General features: G+C 38.6%; 1 protein-coding gene across 11 annotated transcripts in view; it reads right to left on the bottom strand.

The window, feature by feature from the left end:
• SIPA1L1 (signal induced proliferation associated 1 like 1) overlaps positions 1–22,697 on the bottom strand; it is a 393,891-nt gene that overhangs the window by 145,392 nt on the left and 225,802 nt on the right. For 8 of the 11 annotated variants that reach the window (XM_017528750.2, XM_037738573.1, XM_017528748.2 and 5 more), the window contains one exon: positions 5,071–6,872. In XM_017528750.2, coding sequence (XP_017384239.1) covers positions 5,071–6,568 — 1,498 coding nt within the window. In that variant the 5' untranslated portion in view covers positions 6,569–6,872. Of the gene's footprint in view, positions 1–5,070; positions 6,873–7,500; positions 8,212–22,697 lie in introns of those variants that run through there. The other 3 variants (XM_017528751.2, XM_017528752.2, XM_017528754.2) reach the window with 3 other exon arrangements.

Here is a 22,697-nt window from a genome sequence, read left to right on the forward strand (position 1 = left end):
AAAAAAAAAAAAAAGACTAATATTCAAAGCAGAAGGATTTTTTAAAAAGCCAAAAAATAAAAAATAAAAACCTGAACAAAATAAGCACATATTTTTAGAAATATACTTAGCTAATCATATTCCGATATTCTATATGCATTATAAAATAACTCACTAAAATTTATAACAGCTATTTATGATGCTTATTAGACACACTAGAATTTGAAGAACAGCTCTTGATAGCAAAATTGAGAGTATATGAGAGTCCTAAAGCTGCAACTTTAGTACAAATGAAGTGTGGTATTCTAAAGAAACCATGTTAAAGATGGCTGATTACAAGAGAGTGAGAGGTAAAGATAAAAACAGCAACTGAAATATGCCTTGTCTCCTCAATCACCGTTCAAACTGATTTGTGTGTGTTTTGGGATGGAGGAGGAGGAAGGTGAACAGTAAGAACAATCAAATCTGGTAGCTTACAGTTATCCAAAGAATACTTAGGTGCATAAGCATTAGTTTCCCCTCTTTTAGGGAATGGGAAAATATTCTTAGATGTGCTTCAGACCCAGATACTGTGTTTCTCCTGCACAGTGTGCAGTAGAGGGAGGCCCTTCCCTATTACAGCACCTTTAGTAACTTGACTTTGAGAGTAACACTTCACCTACCATACAGATAAGACTATCAACACTGTTGATCAGTGGAGCAACAAATGCCACTGTCAAGAGCCCATGGGCTCCTCTGTCTTCATTAATGCATTCCTCTGTGTAAGATTCAAGGAGAACATACTTCACAGACTATTATATGCTCAGTGTAACATTGAAGAAGTCCTGTGTGGTCACAGAAACCAAGGTGAGTAATGGCTTGGAAAGGGTCTCCTCCTCAACAAGCTATGCAGGATATAGGCAACATCATAATTATTCTATAACTTAGTATTTTCCACTTACAAATTTCCTTAGTACTCTGATCATGGTACCCTTTTATCTAAATAAAAACACAAGCCAGGCACAGTGGCTCACACTTGTGATACCAGAACTTTGGGAGGTCAAGGCAAGCGGATCACTTGAGGCCAGGAGTTTGAGATCAGCCTAGCCAACATCATGAAACCCTGTCTCTATTAAAAACACAAATATTAGCTGGGCATGGTAGTGCCCAACTGTAATCCCAGCTACTTGGGAGGCTGAGGCACGAGAATCACTTGAATTCAGGAGGCAAAGGCTGCAGTGAGCCAAGACTGTGCCACTGCACTCCAACCTAGGTGACAGAGCGAGACCTCATCTCAATAATAATAATAATAATAATAAAATAAAAACACAAAACATACACCTACTCAAAGGAAGATAAGTAATTCAGGTTAATCTGAATGCAGAGCTACTGCCTACTTTGTGCCTCCCTAGGAGGATGTGGCTGTATCACTTGGACTTCTATCACCATGACAGGTTCACCCTGGGGTCCAGTGGGCATTAAGTGAGGAACTCCAAATAAAATACCAAGAAGTAATGCAATAAATGTTAGCTAAATTATTACTGGGTTATATTTCATATTATATTATGGGATTATATTTTATATATTATATTACAGGATTATATTTAATCCTGGGTCTCAATATAACCACACCGTCACTAGCAAAATGACAAAGAGAAGTGGGCATGAGAAAGGACTAGAAAGAAAAGCATCGATGGCATGTTGCTTATTTTAATAAGCACAAACAACGGGATTCCTCTATTGATCCAGCATCTTTCCAGAAATGCGCCTGGCTTATATGGAGTCAAATATCCTCTGAAGTCTAAATTTGTAACATAATGTTTAAAAAACAACATAATAATTAAAAGTGATGATAGCTTCTTCAGCAAAATATGATTAAATTTTACATATAATATCGGCTGTATAGCATACTTTAGTAAGGTATTCTCCCTCCATCCCCTCCCTGCCCGAGACTTAGCCACAATGAAGTCAGGAATGCATTAAGCAGCCAAATGGAAACTACGTGATGATAAGAGGCTGAGTGACAGCCAGGTCAGCAGTGCCACACCTTGGTGCTAGAGGATAAATTATATCTGACACAGATGTACTCCTTCAACAAGAAGACTTGCTTTAACGTTCTGATTAGGAAAAATGAATTCGTCTGCTAATTTCGGTGAATCGAAGTTGTCTATTATAAGAACAGAGTTGTTTGTTTAGGTATGTTTTAAGCTATATAAAAATATAAGTAGCAGTTTTTAAAAATGTACAGTTTATACTTTACGGAGCTTAATTTTTGCTTCAAATTTTGTTATCCAGAGCTATTATTTCTGGTATATTATCATATTATAACAAACTGCCTGTCTGACTTGAAAATTCTAAGTTGTATGGCCCAAGAAAAGCTATTACAGTAGGTGCTCTGTGTAACTGACTTCCACTGGACAACTTCCTGGATTAACCACTGCTCATCATTCCCTCTGCAAACCATACTGATGAATACCCAATGGCACTAGCAGTCTAACAGGCAATCCCTAGTGCCATACATACTTTCTGCTCCCACTAGACTGGGCTATGTCTTTCCAAACCTGTTTATACCAACTGACTTGCTATTTTAATTATAAAATTTAATTATTATGAGAGCTGATAAAGTAGTACAAAGATAAATGTTGTTCCCATAAAAACTAAGTTTTTATACAGACAATAAAGGCAAGTCATTAAAAAGAAAGCTGTTAGTTAAATGTGGGCAGGACAGCTACAAAAAAATGAGAAAGAAATTGTAAAATCTAAGATTTTGTACTTAGATTCTGTCATTAGTCTCTACGTTTTCACTCTTATGGTTTAGCCTATTAATACAACATAGAATTTAAAAGAGTAGAATCGTCAAAGAAAAGCCCTTGGCCTCACAAGAGTTTGGCAAACATATTTTTATGTTTTAATGACAATAAAACAGTTCGAATGTATACTTTTTAACAATTCCCTGCTTTAGTTGATATTTTCAATTCATTAGTTCCAATTATGCTAGGAAAGAGGGTGTTTTCCAGGCTTCTAATTAGTAACTACTGGATTAGTGGCTATTAGATTTATGAGGTTATTATGAATAAACAGGATTAATCTGAAATCTAGGCATTCACATTTTTATTCTAGACCTTTCGAAGATAAAATACTTTAAGATACTCCATCTCTTTAACATAGCAGGGATCAGAGAACAGTGATTAACAACATGACTGCTCAGATAGCTGGGCTCCAACATTTGCTAGCTCCAAGACAGCCTATCACTTAAGCCCCAGTTTTCTCAACTGGAAAATAAGGTTAATAATAGTACTTACCCTCCTGGGCATCAAGAGGTTGAAATGAGAAAATGTGGCATAGCAAATGCCTAGCACAGTGCTTGGTACATAATAAGTGCCCAAAATGTTCATTAGTATAATAATGTTATTATACTGCCTAATATGAAAAAAGTACCCATTACTATATAAATTAGATTATAACCGGTATGTTTGATTCAGTGTCAGTTTTTTGGGTGGAGGCTGTTTTGCCTCCACCCATCAACAGTTCAGAAACACCTGCAGAAAATTTGTGCGGGTACATTAAAGCAGGGGTTCTCAGCTAGGTGTTGGTTTACCTCCTAAGAGACACTTGGCAATGACTGGAGACATTTAGGCTGTCACAACTAGAGGGAGGAGGAAAACCTGCTGGCATTTAGGGTGTGGAAGCCAGGGATGCTGCTAAGCATCCTGTATCCTATGATGCACAGGACAGTCCCCCACTCCACCCCACCCCAACAAAGAATCATCTCACCCCCAAATGCCAAGTTGGCAAAAACTTGTACCTTAAAGGACAGTATAAGAGAGATGTATTTTCTAAAATATGAACTTCAGAAAATTATTGAGAAAATAAATGTTTAAAAACGACATTGGGATATTCAATACAATATTGATTCCAGAAACCGTGCCATGGATACATAGGAATGAGACACGGATATTTAGTCACAAGACAAGATTGTTTCCTGTCAATAAACCTTCTGGAATGAGGTCTATGATGTAGTAATATTAAGATATGTTTTATAAAGCAATTATTATAAAGTTATGAGTACCAGATTTGAAACTAAACTTCACTCAGAAGAATACATTTAAATACCATTCAAATCCCTAAAACAGTGGAAATCAAAACACTGCAGGAGTAGTTTGCAGACAGGGAGCCACTCGCCACAGGCCTCTTCACTTGGCTGCAGAGATGACTGATCTACCTAGTGGAACACAGAGGTATGTCCTTTGTGGGCGATCATCCTGTTTCCTCCTTTGCCTACCTGGATAACTTAAACTCATTCCGTAATTAATGCTGCTCAAAAACACCATTAGAAAGCTTGTAAGAGTTCACTTAGACCACTTACTTTTCAGTAAATCACAGTGGTCTTTCTTAAAAGTATGAGATAAAACTGTATAAAGTATAATCTCTCTCTATATATATTTTTTATTCTCCCACTCAAAGAATTAAGACTAGAAAGGAAGTGGACAGTATGTCAAAGGTACTTCTCTCTTCTGTGCCTTTACTACTCAAAGACCTAGATTTGATTCTTGGCACTGAGACTTATTGGCTCTGTGACTTTTGTCAAATAATGTAATTTGTTTTCAAAATACTTCCTGTAAATGGACAGGAATATATTATAATTCCTATCTACTGATGACATCGAAGCAGCAAAAAAAAAAAAAAAAATGGTTCCTGTACTTACTGAGAAAGTGTTAAAAAATGAAAGTAGCATTAAAACTAGTTGTGCAATCCTTAAAAAACAGCTATATTTCAAGTATTTTCAACTTTGTACATTTGTCCCTAAAGGTGACACAGCAAATCTACTATACAACAAAGACTATAATTTCAAACACTAAGTCAAAGGGACTTTTTAATTTTAAAAGTACTATTCAAAAACAAGACATTTATATACCTGAAAGGGGTAAGTAACTCAAAAAATGGAAAAAGAAATAAATTGCGGCGAATGGCTCTTTAGCTATTTACCATCAAGAAAGATGAGGAAATCATGCAAATCTTACATCACATTGCTAATAAAAATCTTAATATACAGTACTTTTCTTCACAAAGTATGGCAAAAGAAAACATATGAAATAGAAGATCTGTACTTACCCTTCTGGTAGAAAAATTTTCTATAATAGTATGCACCCAGGTCCACGTGTTCCACGATGTATCTTTTCACTCTATCTAGGTGCAACACCAAGTTCTCCTTGGGCACTTCAAGTACTGCCACTCCTGCATTTGTGCAATGGGAACTAAGGGTAGACTCAAAGGAGGCACTTTCACATCCACTAAAGGAGCCAGAATTTGATTTTGAAAGGCTGATTTTCCTCTCCCCTTCTCCACCTATCTCATTCCGAAAATATGGACAGCTCATTACAAGCTCATTGCTTTTATCATCTCCCTGGTCCATGCTGAGGCTTCCTTTGGAATTCAGGTCCTCCGTGCTGCCCATTGGGGAGCTAAAACTGGCTGAATGAGACAGAGGGCCAGAGACCAAGGATGCCACGGCAGCTGCGGAAGCTCCAGTGGTGGTGTTTCTCCTCTTAATCACATTGTGCCTGTTCATAATAGCCTCATTCAAATCAAATAGTATACTCTGGACATCATAGTGGGCAAAGCACTTTGGACACGTCCAGGGCCTGACAGAGTCTTCTGATCGGTTATCTTCAAGATCTGATGACTTCCCAAGTTCTTCACCTTTGGCATTGCGCAATTTACGAAAAATAGATGAGTCTCCAGTTTCAGATTTTGAACGTCGCTTGAGTGGTTTTTCCCTTTCCTTAAAAAGCCTGAGGTTCTCTCTCTGTGAGATAGGCCCGTCTATAACGTCCAAAGAGAAACCAGAACCCTTGCCACCACCAGTAATGAGAAAGTCACTGAGCTTGGTTGGAGTTGGACCTCGATCAGATTTGTCATCTTTGTAGCCCTTTAACAAATCAAAAAAGCTTTCTCCGGACGTTCCCTGTTTATCAATGGAAGATGTGCTACCATATTCCCTGTGCAGGGATGGTCCAGTCTTGTATGTAGGTGAGATACATTCATCAAAGCTATCCACATCAAGTTCACTTATGGTGATATCACTGTTGCTTCGCTGCCGTATTCTGCGAAGAGCTTTTCTGGGGGAGGTGGGGTAGGCTTCAGGCATGAGAAATCTGGAGTCCATGTTCTCCGATGGTCTTGTCTTGTTTTTCAGCGTGTTCTGTATGCTTTTCAGCATGGCTGAGTCATTGGAATTGAGGCTAACAGAACTTCCCTGACTCACAGGACTGCTTTTGGAGGACAGGCTATCAAGGCAACTTGAGGTTTCTATTTCCTGGCTTGAACGGCTAGATTCTTTTATGTTTTCCTTTCTTGGGGGCCAATCTGCAATCCTTGCCCTTACCCCCATCTTTGGGACTCCGGGGGTTGAGGTTATATGGTGAGAACCTTCACTTCGGGGAGGTCCTACAGGAGCCATAACTGATGATCCTAAGCTGCCATTTTGGGACCGGAAACGCCGCATGTAGAAATCATCAGTGTGGACTTTGGGGGTGCCATCTGTGCCAACAACAGAGGTCCTGTCAGTGGCAAGAGGCCTTTCTGTCTGTGACCGTTTCAAGCTGGTCATGATGTAAAAGCAAGCAGACTTAAATCCCTGCAGAAAGGACCATCATATCTGTGTTTTAAATGTGCACACTTCCCTTTTGGAGAATGGCTTCCAGAAAATACGACGGTTGCGAGAGATCTTAGTCTTTTTCATTTAAAAGGTTAAATGATGCTTCATTTGTAAACAACTGAAAATTTGGAACTTCTAAAGGTTATAATCCACAACAGTTTCTTTGCTTCACTTTAACAGAGGGCTTTCTTTCAGAAAAAACTGAATGGAACTTGTATTACTGAGATTCTGTGGGTGCCATAATCCCATGCTTTCTCTAAAAGAGAAAAGGATAATTTAAATTAGCAGAAAAATATATCTAAAAATAAACATGCAATTGTCAAAACCAGACACATGAAAATAAAAGACTCAATAATGGATTGGGAGTCACAGTTCCACAATTCATATTTTTAGCAAAGCAGGTTTAAAAGAAAGGAAGAAAGTAAAAACCATTTGATTTATATTCTTAAAAAAAAAGACTATTAAAACTTCATCTTAATTGAACAGTTCCATAAAATGGGAGGTCGGGGAGGGGTACATCTTGTTCTAGGATAGCATGGCTCCTACTCCAAGTACAGACTTTTGCTCCAATGACCTCTAAAAATGTAGAATACCATGAACCACTGTGATGACCAGAAGTTTGAGATGTAACCAACTGAATAATTAGAGCAACACAGTTTTTTGACAAAAGTAAAAACTGAAAAATGACTTTATCAAATTCATATGCTGCAACAATCACTTTTTAACTCCTCTCTTCCAAAATAAATACATGTTTTTTTGTTCCTTAACAAAGGCTTAACATAGTTGGCAAAAACAAATATAGCAGAAAGAAAATAAAAAGGGTTTTCCTACAGCCATTCTATCTATTAGCACTCTTCTGTATTTTCCTCTGCTTTATTACTTACCGAGTCGAGGATATTGCAGAATGAATCCAGCAATCACCACCACCTCTTCTCAAGCTTTCTTTAGTTTCTTCTACTCTTAAAAGCTAGAAGTATCTCACTAATGAACAAAATGCCTGCATTTCCTTATGCAGTACAACCTACTCCACCCCATCAGTGCTAATTTATGAAGACGGCAGAAACAAAACACAGCTCTGGGTGGCCCTCTCCATATCCCCAACAGATTACAGAGAACTGTTAGCATCCTTCCAGGTGACAGGCATGGAAACGAACTTCCTCATGAGCACGTCAGGCAGGAGGCAGGAGGCACAGATTCTGAGTATAAAATTCTGCATGGTTGCGTACACTGTGAAAAGAAAGGCAGAGGCTCCTTTTCCAAGACTCCACAAATTACACAAGAGGTGGCCTTTAAATTCTTGCCAAATACATGTTTGGAAAGATGCTGCTGAACCAGCACTGAGCTGACAGGGCGGCATTGTCTACAAATCAGGGCTCTGACACCCGAGGACGACCCGCACTTGCTGCACTCTCCACTCAATGGTAACAAGCACTTACTTCCACGATAATTAAGCATCTCCCTAGTCGGCTTCCTGCCTCCAAGGCAGGCGCTTTCATTTCTCTTGCAGCACACGGCATCATTTTAGAAGACTCGCTTCTATTTAAAGGTTGGAACATGTAGGGGTGTTTAAAAAAAAAATGCATGCTGCCTGCAGAATGCAGGGCCAGGCGAGCTCTGGCTGGGCTCGTGCTGGCTGGGTCTGTGCAGCTGTTCATATAAATGCCAATTGTTTTCACTAGCACTCCTCTTCACCATCTTTTGTAAAAGGGATAATAGTTTTGCACTGCTACCTAATTAAACCTGGCTTTTGAGCTTTCTAGATACTTCTACTGTCAGACTGCTATTATTCCCTTTATATTCCAGAACTTTACGTGTTTCTCTTTCAACAATAAGCCTTCAAGTGACAAAACGTGCTAACTATTGCTTCCAAGGATATCAAAGGACAGCACGTGCGGCCACAGCAGAGGTTCAAGAAGTGATCCTCATAAAACGGAAGGAAAGTCGATCAACTGAACCACAATGCAAACACCTGTTCATCTTCCAAAAAGTTGATTATTTCAATATTCTACATACAATAAATAATAAGTAGATTTTTATAAAAACTGGGTGGCTTCAACATTTCCCACAACCTCACAGAAAACCAAATAAATCATCTTTCATTCCCCAAACATTCATTCTCTAAAAGGACAACATACCAATCCCACCATGATAAAAACTCTTGCCACATTTCATTTGTCTTAGAAAATAATTTACTGTAGAACTGTCTTTCTTAGGATATGTGACGTTATTTCCATTACAGGAGAAAACTAAAAGCTGGCAGTAAAATATAAGAAATAAAACTGTCTTGGAAATGCTCAGTCTTCACCATCAGTATTTCTCTTCCAAACCATCCCATATACTTCCAATATTTTTAATGGGTTTATAAAATCTTATTTTAAATAGAAAAATTTCTTACCAATTCAAAAGAAATTTCAAGACTCCCATTACATTATATAACAACAATTCAATGTTTTCTTTTCATTTCAAAATACAGATGAGCACATGGGAGAGAGAAGCCACAGTTTAGTGGCCTGTAAAAACTGACGAGGTTCGAGATGGGCAATTAATTATGTTAAATAACAGATTTTTTTTCAGTCATAAGGACCTTCCTTTTTCTTTATTTTTTTCTCCCTCTCAGTTTCCATCTCTCTCCCTCCCTTTTCCCATCCTTATTTATAGCATCAAACCCCTCTGAGGTACAATATAAACTTAGGGCACTGACTAGCATATATAGAAATATACATGCTTTGCACATATTAAACTAGCCAGTCAAAAATAACACTGTCCATCACTGTGTGCCATATGATGACAGATCATTAAAATCAATTCCTTAGGGTTGGCTGAAATAGTAAACCTATGTTGTCAATGATTAGCAACTCTCTTAAATATCAGCAAACCTGCCTAAGTACCAATATGGTAAAAAGCAATAGAATTAAACAGAAGAGCAATACAAATTCACAGCATGTCACCTCCATCTGTTGAAAGAGCAGGTTATATAAAAATTTTCCTTATTACACGTTTAATTTTACAGCTCTAGATACTATTTTAAGTCTGTGGTAGATCCATGTAGCTAGAATACTAATCCTATCTAGAGGGCCCACAGTTTAGTTCAATGAGTTCAATTCAATTAGTTGAAAGTCTTTTCATCACTCAAGATTTCTCACAACGTAACCCACCATTCTTCCAGAAGAAATCCTTCCTCCACTCTTCTAAATCACTCCCTGTGTTTCTGGAGTCTCTTCTGAGCATGTCCCTCCATCAAGGTAAGCTCCAGGTGGTATCAGGGAGACGCAGACAAAGAAAAAGATGACAGGGGATGCATGGAACATGCCTCCTTCCTATATACTTCCCATTCTGATCGTAAGCTGTTTAATAACAGGAACTATCTCCTGGTGGGACTATTTGTACCACAGTAGGTCAGCTATTTAGAATATCAAGTCCCAGAGAATGCTGAAAGCAGAACCTCTTATGGGAATCTCTTGATTGCTAAAAACCCTTGTCATTCTGGCTCTGTGAAGCATCTGCACTCCTGAACCCATCCTGCATCCTGAAACTCTCTTTTCTTGACCTCTGTGATAACCACATGCTTCTTCATTTTCTCTTGCCTCTCTTTTTGCTGACTACTCGGTCTGTAGTGGAGTTCAGTGAAAAGCCAGTGATCACAGAGTGGTGTCTATGGTTTACCTCTCTTGCCATTTTTCATATTTCTGGAAGGGAGTATAAAGGCTGTTTCTATAAGGATGCATGTGAGCATTGAGTATATTAGAGTGAGACAGAAGCATGGGTCCACTAGAGTAATAATATCACTGTGGAAAGCAGTGTGTTAACTGGGTTTGATCACATTTGTCTGTGCAGCTGAACAAAGACAGAATAATGAAGTTACTGGCTGGAAATCTGCATGGTAACCAGTGCTCTGTCTGGTGATGCTATAGGTATCTGCAGCTTTAAATATCATCTCTATGCTGTTACCTCCAAATCTCTGGTCATGATTCTCTCCACTAAACTCCAGATAAAATAGGGACAGGTCCTCATTGGATATCTTCTTTATTTATCTATTTTACAATGAATTAACCAACAAGCAGAATAATGAAAAAGAAAAAAAGAAACTTTTTTTCAAGAAATGATTAAGCGGTAATGAAGTGAGCACAATAATTCAAGGAACAGAATGAAAGAAACAACACTGTGCCAAGGGCATAAAGAACAGTTTAAAGGTTACATAAGAGATGTGGGAAGGGGTGTGGTTGGGGGAACACTGCAGTTCCTGTGATGAAAGAATTACCATGCAATATGGTAGGGTCACCAAAAACATGTAATGTTCCTCATCAAATACTTCCACATTCCAAAATGAGATCTTCTCAGATTATTTAACTGGTATAGCCTAAAATACAAGGCCAGCTCTCAATGTTTCAGGGCAGTAGAAAAAACCATGCTGATGAATAAACTATTCAAATGCCCCCGTCATCCAGAGATATACACTACAGATCAATTTATGAAAATTTCCAGGAGGACAGTGGCTTGTGCCTGTGAATCCAGCACTTTAAAGAAGGCCAAAGCAAGTGGATGGCTTGAGCCCAGGAATTTGAGACCATTCTAGGTAACATGGTGATAACCAGGCTCTTAAAAAAACGAATCAAGGGAAATAGTTTTTGATGTTGTGTACACAGACATAGAATGACTGTAAATATTTAGTTCAGAATGTAATAGAATACTATTAAAAACAGAAATGCAGAAATGTAACTTCACATATTTGAATATTAGATTAAGTAATATAATCAAATAAGGCAAACTATTTTCTTTACATTCCTTCTTGGCTTTCCTGAATTTCACTCACATTACATAAAAGTAATATCTCAGACAGAAGGGATGTCTCACTCTTTCAAGTCAGCCTGAAACACATCTTAGTACAATGTCATGGATAATTTAAGATTTATGAATCAGCACAAAACTTTTTAGAATGGAATTTCTACTTCCTTTCATTTCCGTATTCTCCCTTCAACAAAAAGCAGGAAGAGCTGAGAGAAACAGCTGATAAATCCAGTTCCTGCTCTCCTAATGTTCACTCTGAAAGAGACAAAGCTGATGGGAACAAAGTAGATTTTTAAAAAAATTGTGGTAAAATTAACAAAGTGAATACAAAAGTTATAGATACAAAACATGGAACATGATAAAGCCGCATTTGAATTTAGAGATAAGAAACCAACTTAAAATGTGCCTGTTTGGATAGAGGAAGGGTCAAAAGGGAAAACCACATTTCCCTCCCACTGACCCTCCTAAATAAAAAAGTTCAGTGAAGAAGGTTATGCTTCAAAGGTTTTGTTAAGCTTGAATATACTTTGTATAGCTGAAGGTGAAGGAGAGAACACAACAGTTTGGCAGAAAGCTTGAGGGTAGAACAACAACAACAGAATGAAGAATGTATGGAACAAGTTACGTGGTGGAATAATAGTAATTACTATTATTGGAGACAGGGTCTTGTGCTGTCACTCAGGCTGGAGTTCAGCTGTATGACTATGGCTCACTGCAGCCTTGAAGTCCTAGGCCCAACTGATCCTCCCACCTCAGCCTCTTGAGTAGCTAGGACTACAAGCATGCCTCACCATGCTTCATTAATTTTTAACATTTCTTTGTAGAAATAGGGTGTTGCTATGCTGCCCAGGCTGATCTTTAATTCCTGGGTTCAAGGGATCCTCCCAAAGTGTTGGAATTACGGGAGTGAGCCAGTACACCCAACCCATGGTGGAATGATTGCTAAATAGTAAATTGATTCAACAGCTGGCAAAATAAAGGAGAACAGAAGTACATGTCCATGTTTATCTCTTACATTTAAATATGACTAATCTCACGCAACAAGCAAATAATAAAATACCAAAGATCTAGGTTGGAAGAGCTTAAAGTAGGAAGGGCAAAAGGAGTAAAAGGTAGTAAGAAAGGTAAAAGTGAAACAGAATTATTAGAGGAAAATAGTGTTTGAGGTGTAACAAGTTATAACACTTTAAAGGAAAACAATTCAAAAGCTCACCAACTCACTGGAGGCACTGAGAGTTTCCATGCCTCCTGCCACCAGGATATCAAGAGAACAGATGAGACTAAAGCAGCAAATGAGTATTTTTATCATAATAATTATATGATATACAATTATCACACATTTTGAATACATTTAAAAAACTTGATCAACCAATGCTGTAAACTGAACTGATTATCAAATCAAATCTGGTATTAAATAACTTACTACCAAATATGTCTGGGGAAAGAGGAACATGAGAAATAGACGCCCCGGGACAACCAGTAAATACCCAGCACACAGGGTAAGTGCCTGTCCATTTTCCCAAGCTGTGCTCAAATTAAAGTAATGCTCAAAAAAGCATTCTATAATTAAATAAGGCAGCAATAGAGTGTATATCACCTTTCTTAGGAAATCACGATACATGCTGGTCTATTAAAGCCCCCAAGAAATCTACAGCCATAGTGGCTCATGCCTGTAATCCCAACACTTTGGGAGGCTGAGATGGGAGGACTGCTTAAACCCAGGAGTTTGAGACTAGCCTGGGCAACAGAATGAGTTCCCATCTCATTTTATTAAAAAACAAGAAACACTACCACTACCACTAATTTTATTAGCTAAGAAATTTCTTAACTGATTTGACCATGGACTCACTTAAAAAAAAAATCATTTTATACCATGTATTCTATTGAATATAACTGGGGACAAACGAGCCCAAATTTCAGAAGAATACAGGATAAAAACAAAACTGAATATACATAACAAATTTTGATATGTGATAGATGAATGATTGATAGATAGATTGACTGATTGACTGACTAAAAGGGCAACGTAAGTTCACCAAAGGACTGATAATGTTTCTTTGAATTATGAGTAATTTGTTTTTTTTTGTATTTGTCTATTTTTATTTTCTGAAATGAGCATGTGTCACCTTAATAATAAGAAACTTACGAGAAAAAAAGCCATCTTTCTGTTGCTAAAAATATAAAATATAATCTGTGACTGTGGTATGATGACCGTACGTTTAAATACTAATTATAAGGTACTACACACGTTGTTAAACCTCCAACCATTCAAATCACCAAAAAAGTAAAAATCCAACAGATATCAGGTCCTTCCTTTAAGATGTTCTTGTGCTAAATCCCCTAATTAAAATAAAATCAAAGAAGGCTGTATAAAGTAGAGGCTACTAAAGATTATAAGATTTGCAGTATTTATAGGACTTGAATAATTATTTCACATAGATGATTAACACAACTGCTTATATTTCCTCATTTACAGATGCTTTCTTTATATTTAATATTGACATAAAAGTCCCCTTGTGCCTAGCAGCTTTCACCTTGTCCCCTCACAAGACTGTAGTGACCTAGGAAAATCAGATGAGGCTGTCTCAACAGAGCACAGGCTGCCATCATTGGTTCCCCTTTCCTGGGAAGCATCTACTTCCCTGTGCACATTCTGTCCTTTTCACAGTCCTCCTTCTGCAGAGACTGGGGCTAAATTTGAAGAATGTCTCTATGTAGACTTGACACCAACGCCCTGGAGAGCTTTACTAAAGTGCTACCTGGTATCAATGGCTCAAGCAATCGCATACTGGGGGAAGAAGAATCTGGTAGTACTGATTTTCTTCTTTCAGGGCAGAAGGGAAAGAGATGAAGTCAGATTTTCATTAGATAAGCCATGAAAATTGCCTTTGATCCACATATAATGAACTCTGTAAAAATCACAGCAGAGAATCTGCATCTCTAAGACAGATTTTCAGGCTGCTAACGTTGGCAATTTGAGCCAGTCACTGTCAGTGACACAGGGGACCATCTTTACCCTCAAGTCTCTAGCGTCTAACTGGAAACAGAAGACAGGTATGTAGGAAACGGGAGGGGGCTCATCAAGAAGGAACACCACAAACAGCTTTATTAAGGATATCATGGTTTTCTTATTTGAATATTTATGTTCCAAAAAGAATTTAAGAAACTGCACTTGCAAAAACACATTTAAATTTACCTTAGGAAAAGAGTAAAAAGGAATGTAAGAACAATGGGCGAACATAATATCCAAACCATTATTAATCGTGATTGATATCAAGTGTAAGTACATTTCCCTTAGCAGGTTTTGAAATATCACAAGAGAACCTAGAACGTAAAACAAAAAAATTAAAATCACTCCACACTGCTTTAGCATGTCCTTAAATACAGACTGCAGATAGTTCCTGTGTCTGACTATACCATTATCTCTGAGCATAACCTCTCTCCCTCAAGGTATGTAAGATAGCAGGACTCTGTCATCCATTTCATTTTTTCACACATGCTCATTTCTTCAGTGCTCGCCAGCACCCCAGGAGTATAGCTGACCCTTGAACAACACGGGTTTGAACAGTGAGGGCCACTTATCTGCAGACTTTTTTTTTCAACAAATACACTAAAAAATATCTTGGAGACTAGTGACAATTTGAAAAAACTACATAGCCTAGAAATATGGAAAAAAATCAATAAAAAGTTAGGAATGTTATGAATGCATAAAATACATGTAGATATGTCTATTTTATCATTTACTACCATAGAAGATACATAAACCTATTTAAGCCAAATATATCAAAACTTACGCACAGAAACACAGATCATAAATGGTGCCATTTGCAGTGGAGAGAAATGTAAACAAACATAAAGATATAATATTAAATCATAACTGCATAAAATTAATTACAATACATACTATACTCCTAAAATAATTTCACGGCCATAGCCTGCTGCTATTGTGGTGAGCACAAGTGTTAGAAGTCTCTGATTAAAAACTAATCGTCTCCAGGTAAGCAGTTCCTCTCTCTGATAAACTCTATGTCAGAGTCAAAAGTGACCTCTCATGGTTCTGGTGTATTTTTCATGCTTAGTAAAATATGTAAACCCTGAATAACACCATGGGACCCATATGAAGTGCCACTAGTGATGCTAAAAGTGCTCCCAAGAAGCAAAGTCATGACTTTTATAAGAGCTGGATTGCTTGATCTGTACCATGGATTGAAGTCTGCAGCTGCAGTTGCCTGCCACGTCAGACAGATGAAGTGAACTCACGATACTGACAAATGCAGTCAAGTACCGCAAATGTATCTTCCTGATGATCTTCTTAATAACATTTTCTCTTCATTAGCTTACTTACTGTAAGAACACATTATATAATACCTCGAACATGCAAACTATTATGTGTTCATTCACTGCTCATGTTATCAGTAAGGCTCCTGGCCAACAGTAGGCTATCAGTTAAGTTCTGGGGGAATCAAAAGTTATACTCAAATATTCATCTGCATGGGGGGTGGGAGTCTGGGCAGCCTAACCCCTGCATATTCAAAGGTCAACTGTATCTCCATTTTATGAATAAAGAAAGAGGATATAGAGGTAAGGGGATGGCCAGGCCAGGTACAGTGGCTCACAACTGTAATTCCAGCACTTTGGGAGGCCAAGGAAAGATCGCTTGAGCTCAGGAGTTTGAGGCCAGCATGGGCAACAAAGCAAGACCTTGTCTCTATTAAAAAATAAAAAAATTTTTAAAAGGCTGGGAGTAGTGGCTCACGCCTGTAATCTCAACACTTAGGGAGGTCAAGGAGGGCAAATTATGAGGTCAAGCGTTCAAGACCAGCCTGGCCCCCGTGGGGAAACTCTGTCTACTAAAAATACAAAAATTAGCTGGGCGTGGTCATGTGCACCTGTAATTTCAGCTACCTGGGAGGCTGAGGCAGGAGAACTGCTTAAACCTGGGAGGCAAAGGTTGCAGTGAGTGATGGAGCAAGACTTTGCCTCGAGGGGAAAAAAAATTATCCAGGCTTGGTGGTGTGTGCCTGTGGTCCTAGCTATTCAGGAGGCTGAGGTGGGAGGACTGCTTGAGCCCAAGGGGTTGAGGCTGGAGTTAGCTGCCATTGGACCACTGCACTCCAGGCTGGGTGACACAGTGAGACCATCTCAAAGAAAAAGATTTGCCCAAAGTCATAAAGTTAAACAAACCTGTGTATACACAGAGTGGGGCCTGGCACAGTGGCTCACATGTGTAATTCCAGTACTTTGGGAAGCCAAGGCAGGCAGCTTCCCACCTAAGGTCAGGAGTTCAAGACCAGCCTAACCAACATAATGAAACCCCACCTCTACCAAAAAAACACAAAAATTAGCTGGGTGTGGTGGCATGCGCCTCTAATCTCAGCTACTCGGGAGGCTAAGGCAGGAGAATCATTTGAACCTGGGAGGAGGAGGTTGCAGTGAGCCAAGATCACGCTATTGCACTCCAGCCTGGGTAACAGAGTGAGATCCAATACACACACACACACACACACACACACACACACACACACACGAAGAAGTGCTCACTATATAGTGGGCTCTCTCTCAGTCAATACTGGGCTAGTGGTTAAAAAATTTATGGCAGGAAAACTACTTTGAAAATATACTAGAAAAAAGGCTCCCTTATTGTGGGTGGGACACCCCATAGGAGACCCTGCAAGTGCCAAGGCAAGGGTCTGAAGCCTCAGCCTGTTCCCATATGAATACAGTATTAGAAAAGAATTAGTGACACAGTTACATAAACTACAGGCTCCCGCAACCATGTTCGGCTAATTTTTGTATTTTTAGTAGAGACAGGGTTTCATCATGTTGGCCAGGCTTGTCTCGATCTCCTAACCTTGTGATTTGTATACCTCAGCCTCCCAAAGTGCTGAGATTACAGGTGTGAGCCACCATGCCTGGCCCATGCCATTATTTTTCTGATTTAGGCCCGGAATTCAACAGTAACTGGCACCGGCCCACAAATTGTTTCCTTCTTATATTAACAGAAGGAAGCAGGCTTGCCCTAGACAAATCACTGTGCCCTCTTCATAAAGCTCTATCAAGTGACTGAGCCCAAATCAAGAATTCAATATTGAAAATTTAAAACTGTAAATTATTAAGCATACCTTGTCTGAGTCCATCATTTTCCACCTATGGTATGTCAGAGCCAGAAACTATAAGGCCACCTAGGGTTAAATAGCAAGGGGCAAGCCCACGTTTACAGCCAGATTTCCTCATTCCCCAACTCTTACCCTGCCTGGTGCACCATGCTGTCCTTTCAGTGCATGCCTGTTCAATAATCTGCTTCCATCCATTGTAACCAGTTATGCACCAGGCACTGCTCATTATCTCACTAACTCCCTAAAGCAATCTTTGAAGAGCTTATCCACTGCAGTTCATACATGAAGACTCAGCAGCTCAGAAGAGACTGGGTCACCATTCAAGAGTCTGATCCCTAAGCCATGTTGCTTGTACCAGGGCACCCTCCTTTCTAAAAAGGCTTCCTTTTCTGCTACTTACTGAAATTCCAGGATTCAGTCTACCTGTGGTTTGGCCTTCTCTTCCCAGTGAGACTTTCAGGCTCTTGAGGTCAAGATCTGTCCAATCCTTATCCTTAAAGCATCTAAGCTTAGTACCCTTGAAATGTAATCACCAGAAATAAAAGTTACATGCTTTCAGCCAAAATAGAATAGAAATTAACTGATAAATTATCAGAACTTCTATTGTAATCTAAAATATAATCAGGGTTATTTCATACATTTCTATGTTGAAGGAGAAATGCCAACAAGTCCACATTAGCAAAATTTAATACAAGTTTCAGCTTCATCTTTCTCTTTTAAAGAGCCTTCATAACAGTAATGAATGAAAAGTAGGTTTGACCCTCTCCCCCAATCCATTCATCAAAAGAGCATAGAAAACAAGCATTAAAAACAAGCAAATCTCTTAAAAGATTAACAAGAAGTGACACAGAACTGGGTAAGACACCATCACAATGAAATAACTAAAAGGCAGAAACTAATCCACAATAGAATAGCTATTTAAAATCCTACCAAAGTAAATCCTACACATTCTCACAGGACAATGGAAGGCAGTGTGGTTAATACAGCATTGAAGGGAGAGACAATAGAAACCAGAAATTAAAAACAATTACCATCAAATTAATGATGGTCAAAATAATTTTTACCTTTCACCCTCAAATAATTTTTCTCCCCACAAAAGTCTCTCCTTTGGCCTTTTACAAAGTCATTTTTTAAACCGAGTTATATGCTTATTGAATATTTTAAAAACTGAAATACTGCAGAAAAAGTGAAAAGTAAACATCTTCAATATGACCGAATCCCAAACCCAATGGTAGTCACTACTAATAGTACACATATTCTTCCAGGCAGTGTGTGTGGGCTGGGGGCACTGACAGTAAGACACTGAATGATAAGGACAGAGGAGAGAAAAGATCCAGCACAAGGGACAGTCACTTCTGCAGAGACTTAAGTATTTACAGAGCCAGAAAAAGAAAGGCAGAGGGGTGGGTGATGAAGAGCCAAAGAATCTGCTTATGCTCAGAAGCAGCAAAGGACCTCCTCCCATTCAAAGCTTATGTAAAACACTGGATGAAATGCTTCATGTTGGACACATTTTAAATCCTTTATTTATATGATGGCCCCAAAAATAGAATCCCTATGCAAGTAATTCTGGCAACTTGTCAACAGAAATGAAAGCAGGGGCAAACAAAATTTATTTAATGCATACCACATCCTTCCAGTTTTTCTTTTTTTTGGAACAGCTATGCACATATGCAAATATACGTACATATGTGTAACTTTCAAATAAAATTATTTTAATCTAGTCCCCTAAACTTAAAAATCTCTGATTTCTCAGTGACATTTTCCTCACAAATGTATTAACTTGATCATTTAAATGCTTATTAACAAACCAGAAAAAAAGTTAATCAAAATGCAAACCAACCAAGTATTCAAAGATAAAACCTTGTGGCAGGAAGTCTTTTGTTTTTTTTGGCCAACCTTTTCATTTTTGTGACAAAGTAAAATAAATCCTCTAGCCAGAATAGTAAGTTTGATCTTAAAATGTAGTCTTGTGTGTCTGCAATAATGCTCATTTTAAAAACTGATCACTTTGCCTATTCAAGACTGTTTATAAGGTGCATATGAGAACAAGACTTTTACACTCTTTTGCTTACATGCTCACAGTAACTTCTCTGTTTTCATAATATCAGAATTTCCTAAGTGCAAGATAAATCTCCCTAATTAACAGCTCAATCTCTCCACACTCTTCCCACCATGCTCCCTGAACCCTGAGCTCCAGTTAAAGGAAAAGGAAACCAGTTAATTTCTTGAATGCACCAGGTTCTCATGAGACTTCAGGAGAAGCCACGTGGTAACTTCTGTAGGAATACAACTCCACACAATTCTCTTCCCTCCTCCTCCTGTTTTATTCTTATCCACCCATTACTCCTCTTTAACTCTTACTCCTCCTTCAAGATTGCACTGAGGTATGTTCTCTTTCAGAAAGTTGTCCACCTCTTCCACCCCCACCCCTACCCCACCTTATTCTTTTTACAGCATCCCTTAAATTTATGGCAGTTAAAAATCAAGATTTTTGCTTTAGAAATCAAAATTTCTACTCTAAATAAATCATGATTTCACTATGTGTTATTACCTTCTAACACTAGATCTGCTGCCAAGAAAAAGTGAGGAACTGTCTTTTTGAAACTTTCTGGCATCACTGCAGTTAAAACAAGTTTTTTTTTTGTTTTTTTTTTGAGACGGAGTTTCGCTGTTGTTGCCCAGACTGCAATGCAATGGCACGATCTCGGCTCACCGCAACCTCCGCCTCCTGGGTTCAAGCAATTCTCCGGCCTCAGCCTCCCGAGTATCTGGGACTACAGGCATGCACCATCATGCCCAGCTAATTTTTGTATTTTTAGTAGAGACGAGGTTTCACCTTGTTGACCAGGATGGTCTCGATCTCTTGACCTCGTGATCCACCCGCCTCGGCCTCCCAAAGTGCTGGGATTACAGGCTTGAGCCACCGTGCCCGGCCTAAAACAAGTTTTAAAGAAACAATATGTTGAAATAAGAAAAATTCTATAACACAAGCACAAGAAAAGGCCGATCTAGTGTCCTAACAATCATGAGTATAATAAGCATCAAAGACATACAAATCAAAACAACACTATACCCATTAGGAAAAAATATTGGAATGCCAGTGCCCACTAACAGTGATACAGTTAAAACAGACATGTTCCAAGAGATAATGGACATTTTTTTCCTTTTAGGGAGAGAAAAACCATTGGTGCGTAAACCAGAAAATATTCCTGTTGTTGAGCTCTGCAATCTCTCTTTCAACATTTGGAAATGCATACTTGTCAAAAAGCAGGAGGGATTTTCCTCTGCACAGCTCTCAGGGATCTTTCCTCCTGCAGCAGGTCCCAGGAGCTCTGCTGGTTTGCCCTTTCCTTATGCGTCTGTAAACATCCTCTCTTTCTCTTGAGGTCCCAAACTTTCTCCACATCGTTGGTTCCCAAAAGACAATCACAAAGAACACACTGTGATTGTTCAGCTTTCTGATGCACCACCCACTGAAATGTAAGTGCTTCAGGCCAGGAACTGCATCTTCTTTGGTTTTAGGATACTTAGTCCTTAGTAAAGGCTTAATCATAAATGTCAACCACATTTGAATAGGAAAACAGGTGGTATAACAAACACTGAGAAGTGATTTTACAATCTATAAGAACTGTGCAAAGATGCTTACAGCCACTTTCAATTCATAGCACTGTTTCCTTCACTATTTCCTTATACCTTAATAACATGCTCATACTGCTACTTTTTAATTTATCAGTCTTATATAGTAACAGTTGAAGTCCTGTTGTGGAAGATGAGAAATCAACATGCTTCCATTAAGTGTCTCTCCCATTTTCTTGCCCTATTCTACGGACCTACTTATGTATTTATGTTCACATGTGTATATTAGTTATATCACATAGCTAAATATATCAGGATTTATGTACTATGGCTATATTTGCTCAGTTGCCTACTTTACTTTTCCTGAACTTAGTAACTGTTTCATTTACTTTCATTAGCTTGATTCTATTATACCTATGTTTAATTTTTCCTACATACAACAAAAGAGGCAAAAAATTCTTGCTATTGTTTCCACACAGTCAAAAACAACAGGTTCCTATCACTTCCATTTCTCTTCCCTGAAGACCTCTCTCCTAGAGCTCCCCTCATGCCCCAATCTAGCTTCTGATTTCTAGGTCTTCTGAAGAGGCATTCCTGGGAACGTCTCACCAATCACCATCTTGGCATTTCCTTCCTTTCTCTCCTGGATGAATCCCATGTCTCCCAAATTTCATTTCTTCTTTTCTTAGTTCACTCCCTCACCTGGATGGACCACTACCTTCTTCATTTACTAAGTGCCTAAGAAGGGGTGTATGGGTGGTAAAAGCTTTGAGTCTTGGCATGGCTAGCTTTAAACTGACTGACAGTTGGCTGGGCATAAAACTACAGAGAGTAAAACATTTACCATTAGAATTTTCAAGGTTGCTATGGTTTGAATATTTGTACAATCCAAAACTCCTGTTCAAACTTAATCCCCAATGTGGCAGTATTGAGAGGAGGGGCCTTTAAGAGGTGAGTGAATCATGAGAGCTGTCCTAGTGAATGGCTTAATCCAGTCATAGATTAATGGATTAATCAGCTATCATGGCAGTCAAACTGGTAGCTTTATAAGAAGAGGAAGAGAGACCTGAGCTAGCACGTTAGGAGGCTCAGCCCCTCAGCATGTGATGCCCTGCACCGCCTTCTCAGGATGCCGCAGAGTGGCCACCAGCAACAAGGCCCTCGCCAGGTGCAGCCCTTGGACCTTGGATTTCTCAGCCTCTGTAACCGTGTGAAATAAATTCCTTTTTAAAATAAACTATCCAGTTTTAGGTATTCTTTGTAAGCAATAAAAAAGGGACTAAGACAAAGGTATTATTTCATTAACTTCTAGCTTTTACTGTTGCAACTGAGCAGCTCAAAATATTCTGATTCCAGTTTTTTAAATATATTCTCTTTTTCTGGATTGTTTTAGGATTATCCCTTTAATCTGGAGTATTCTTTGTGTTGTTCTTTTTATGGCCCTTGTATTGGACACTTAGTGGACCTTTTTGACTTCCAGTTGAGTGAAATTTTATTTCATTACTCTTTGATTAATTCCTTTTCCTTCCCATTCTTTGTTCTTTCATTCTGTAAATGTTCTATTCATTGGATACTGGGCCTCCTGAACACTTTCTGAGTTT

This window comes from Cebus imitator, unplaced genomic scaffold (assembly GCF_001604975.1).
Source record: "Cebus imitator isolate Cc_AM_T3 unplaced genomic scaffold, Cebus_imitator-1.0 Scaffold54, whole genome shotgun sequence".
Lineage (NCBI taxonomy): Eukaryota > Metazoa > Chordata > Mammalia > Primates > Cebidae > Cebus > Cebus imitator.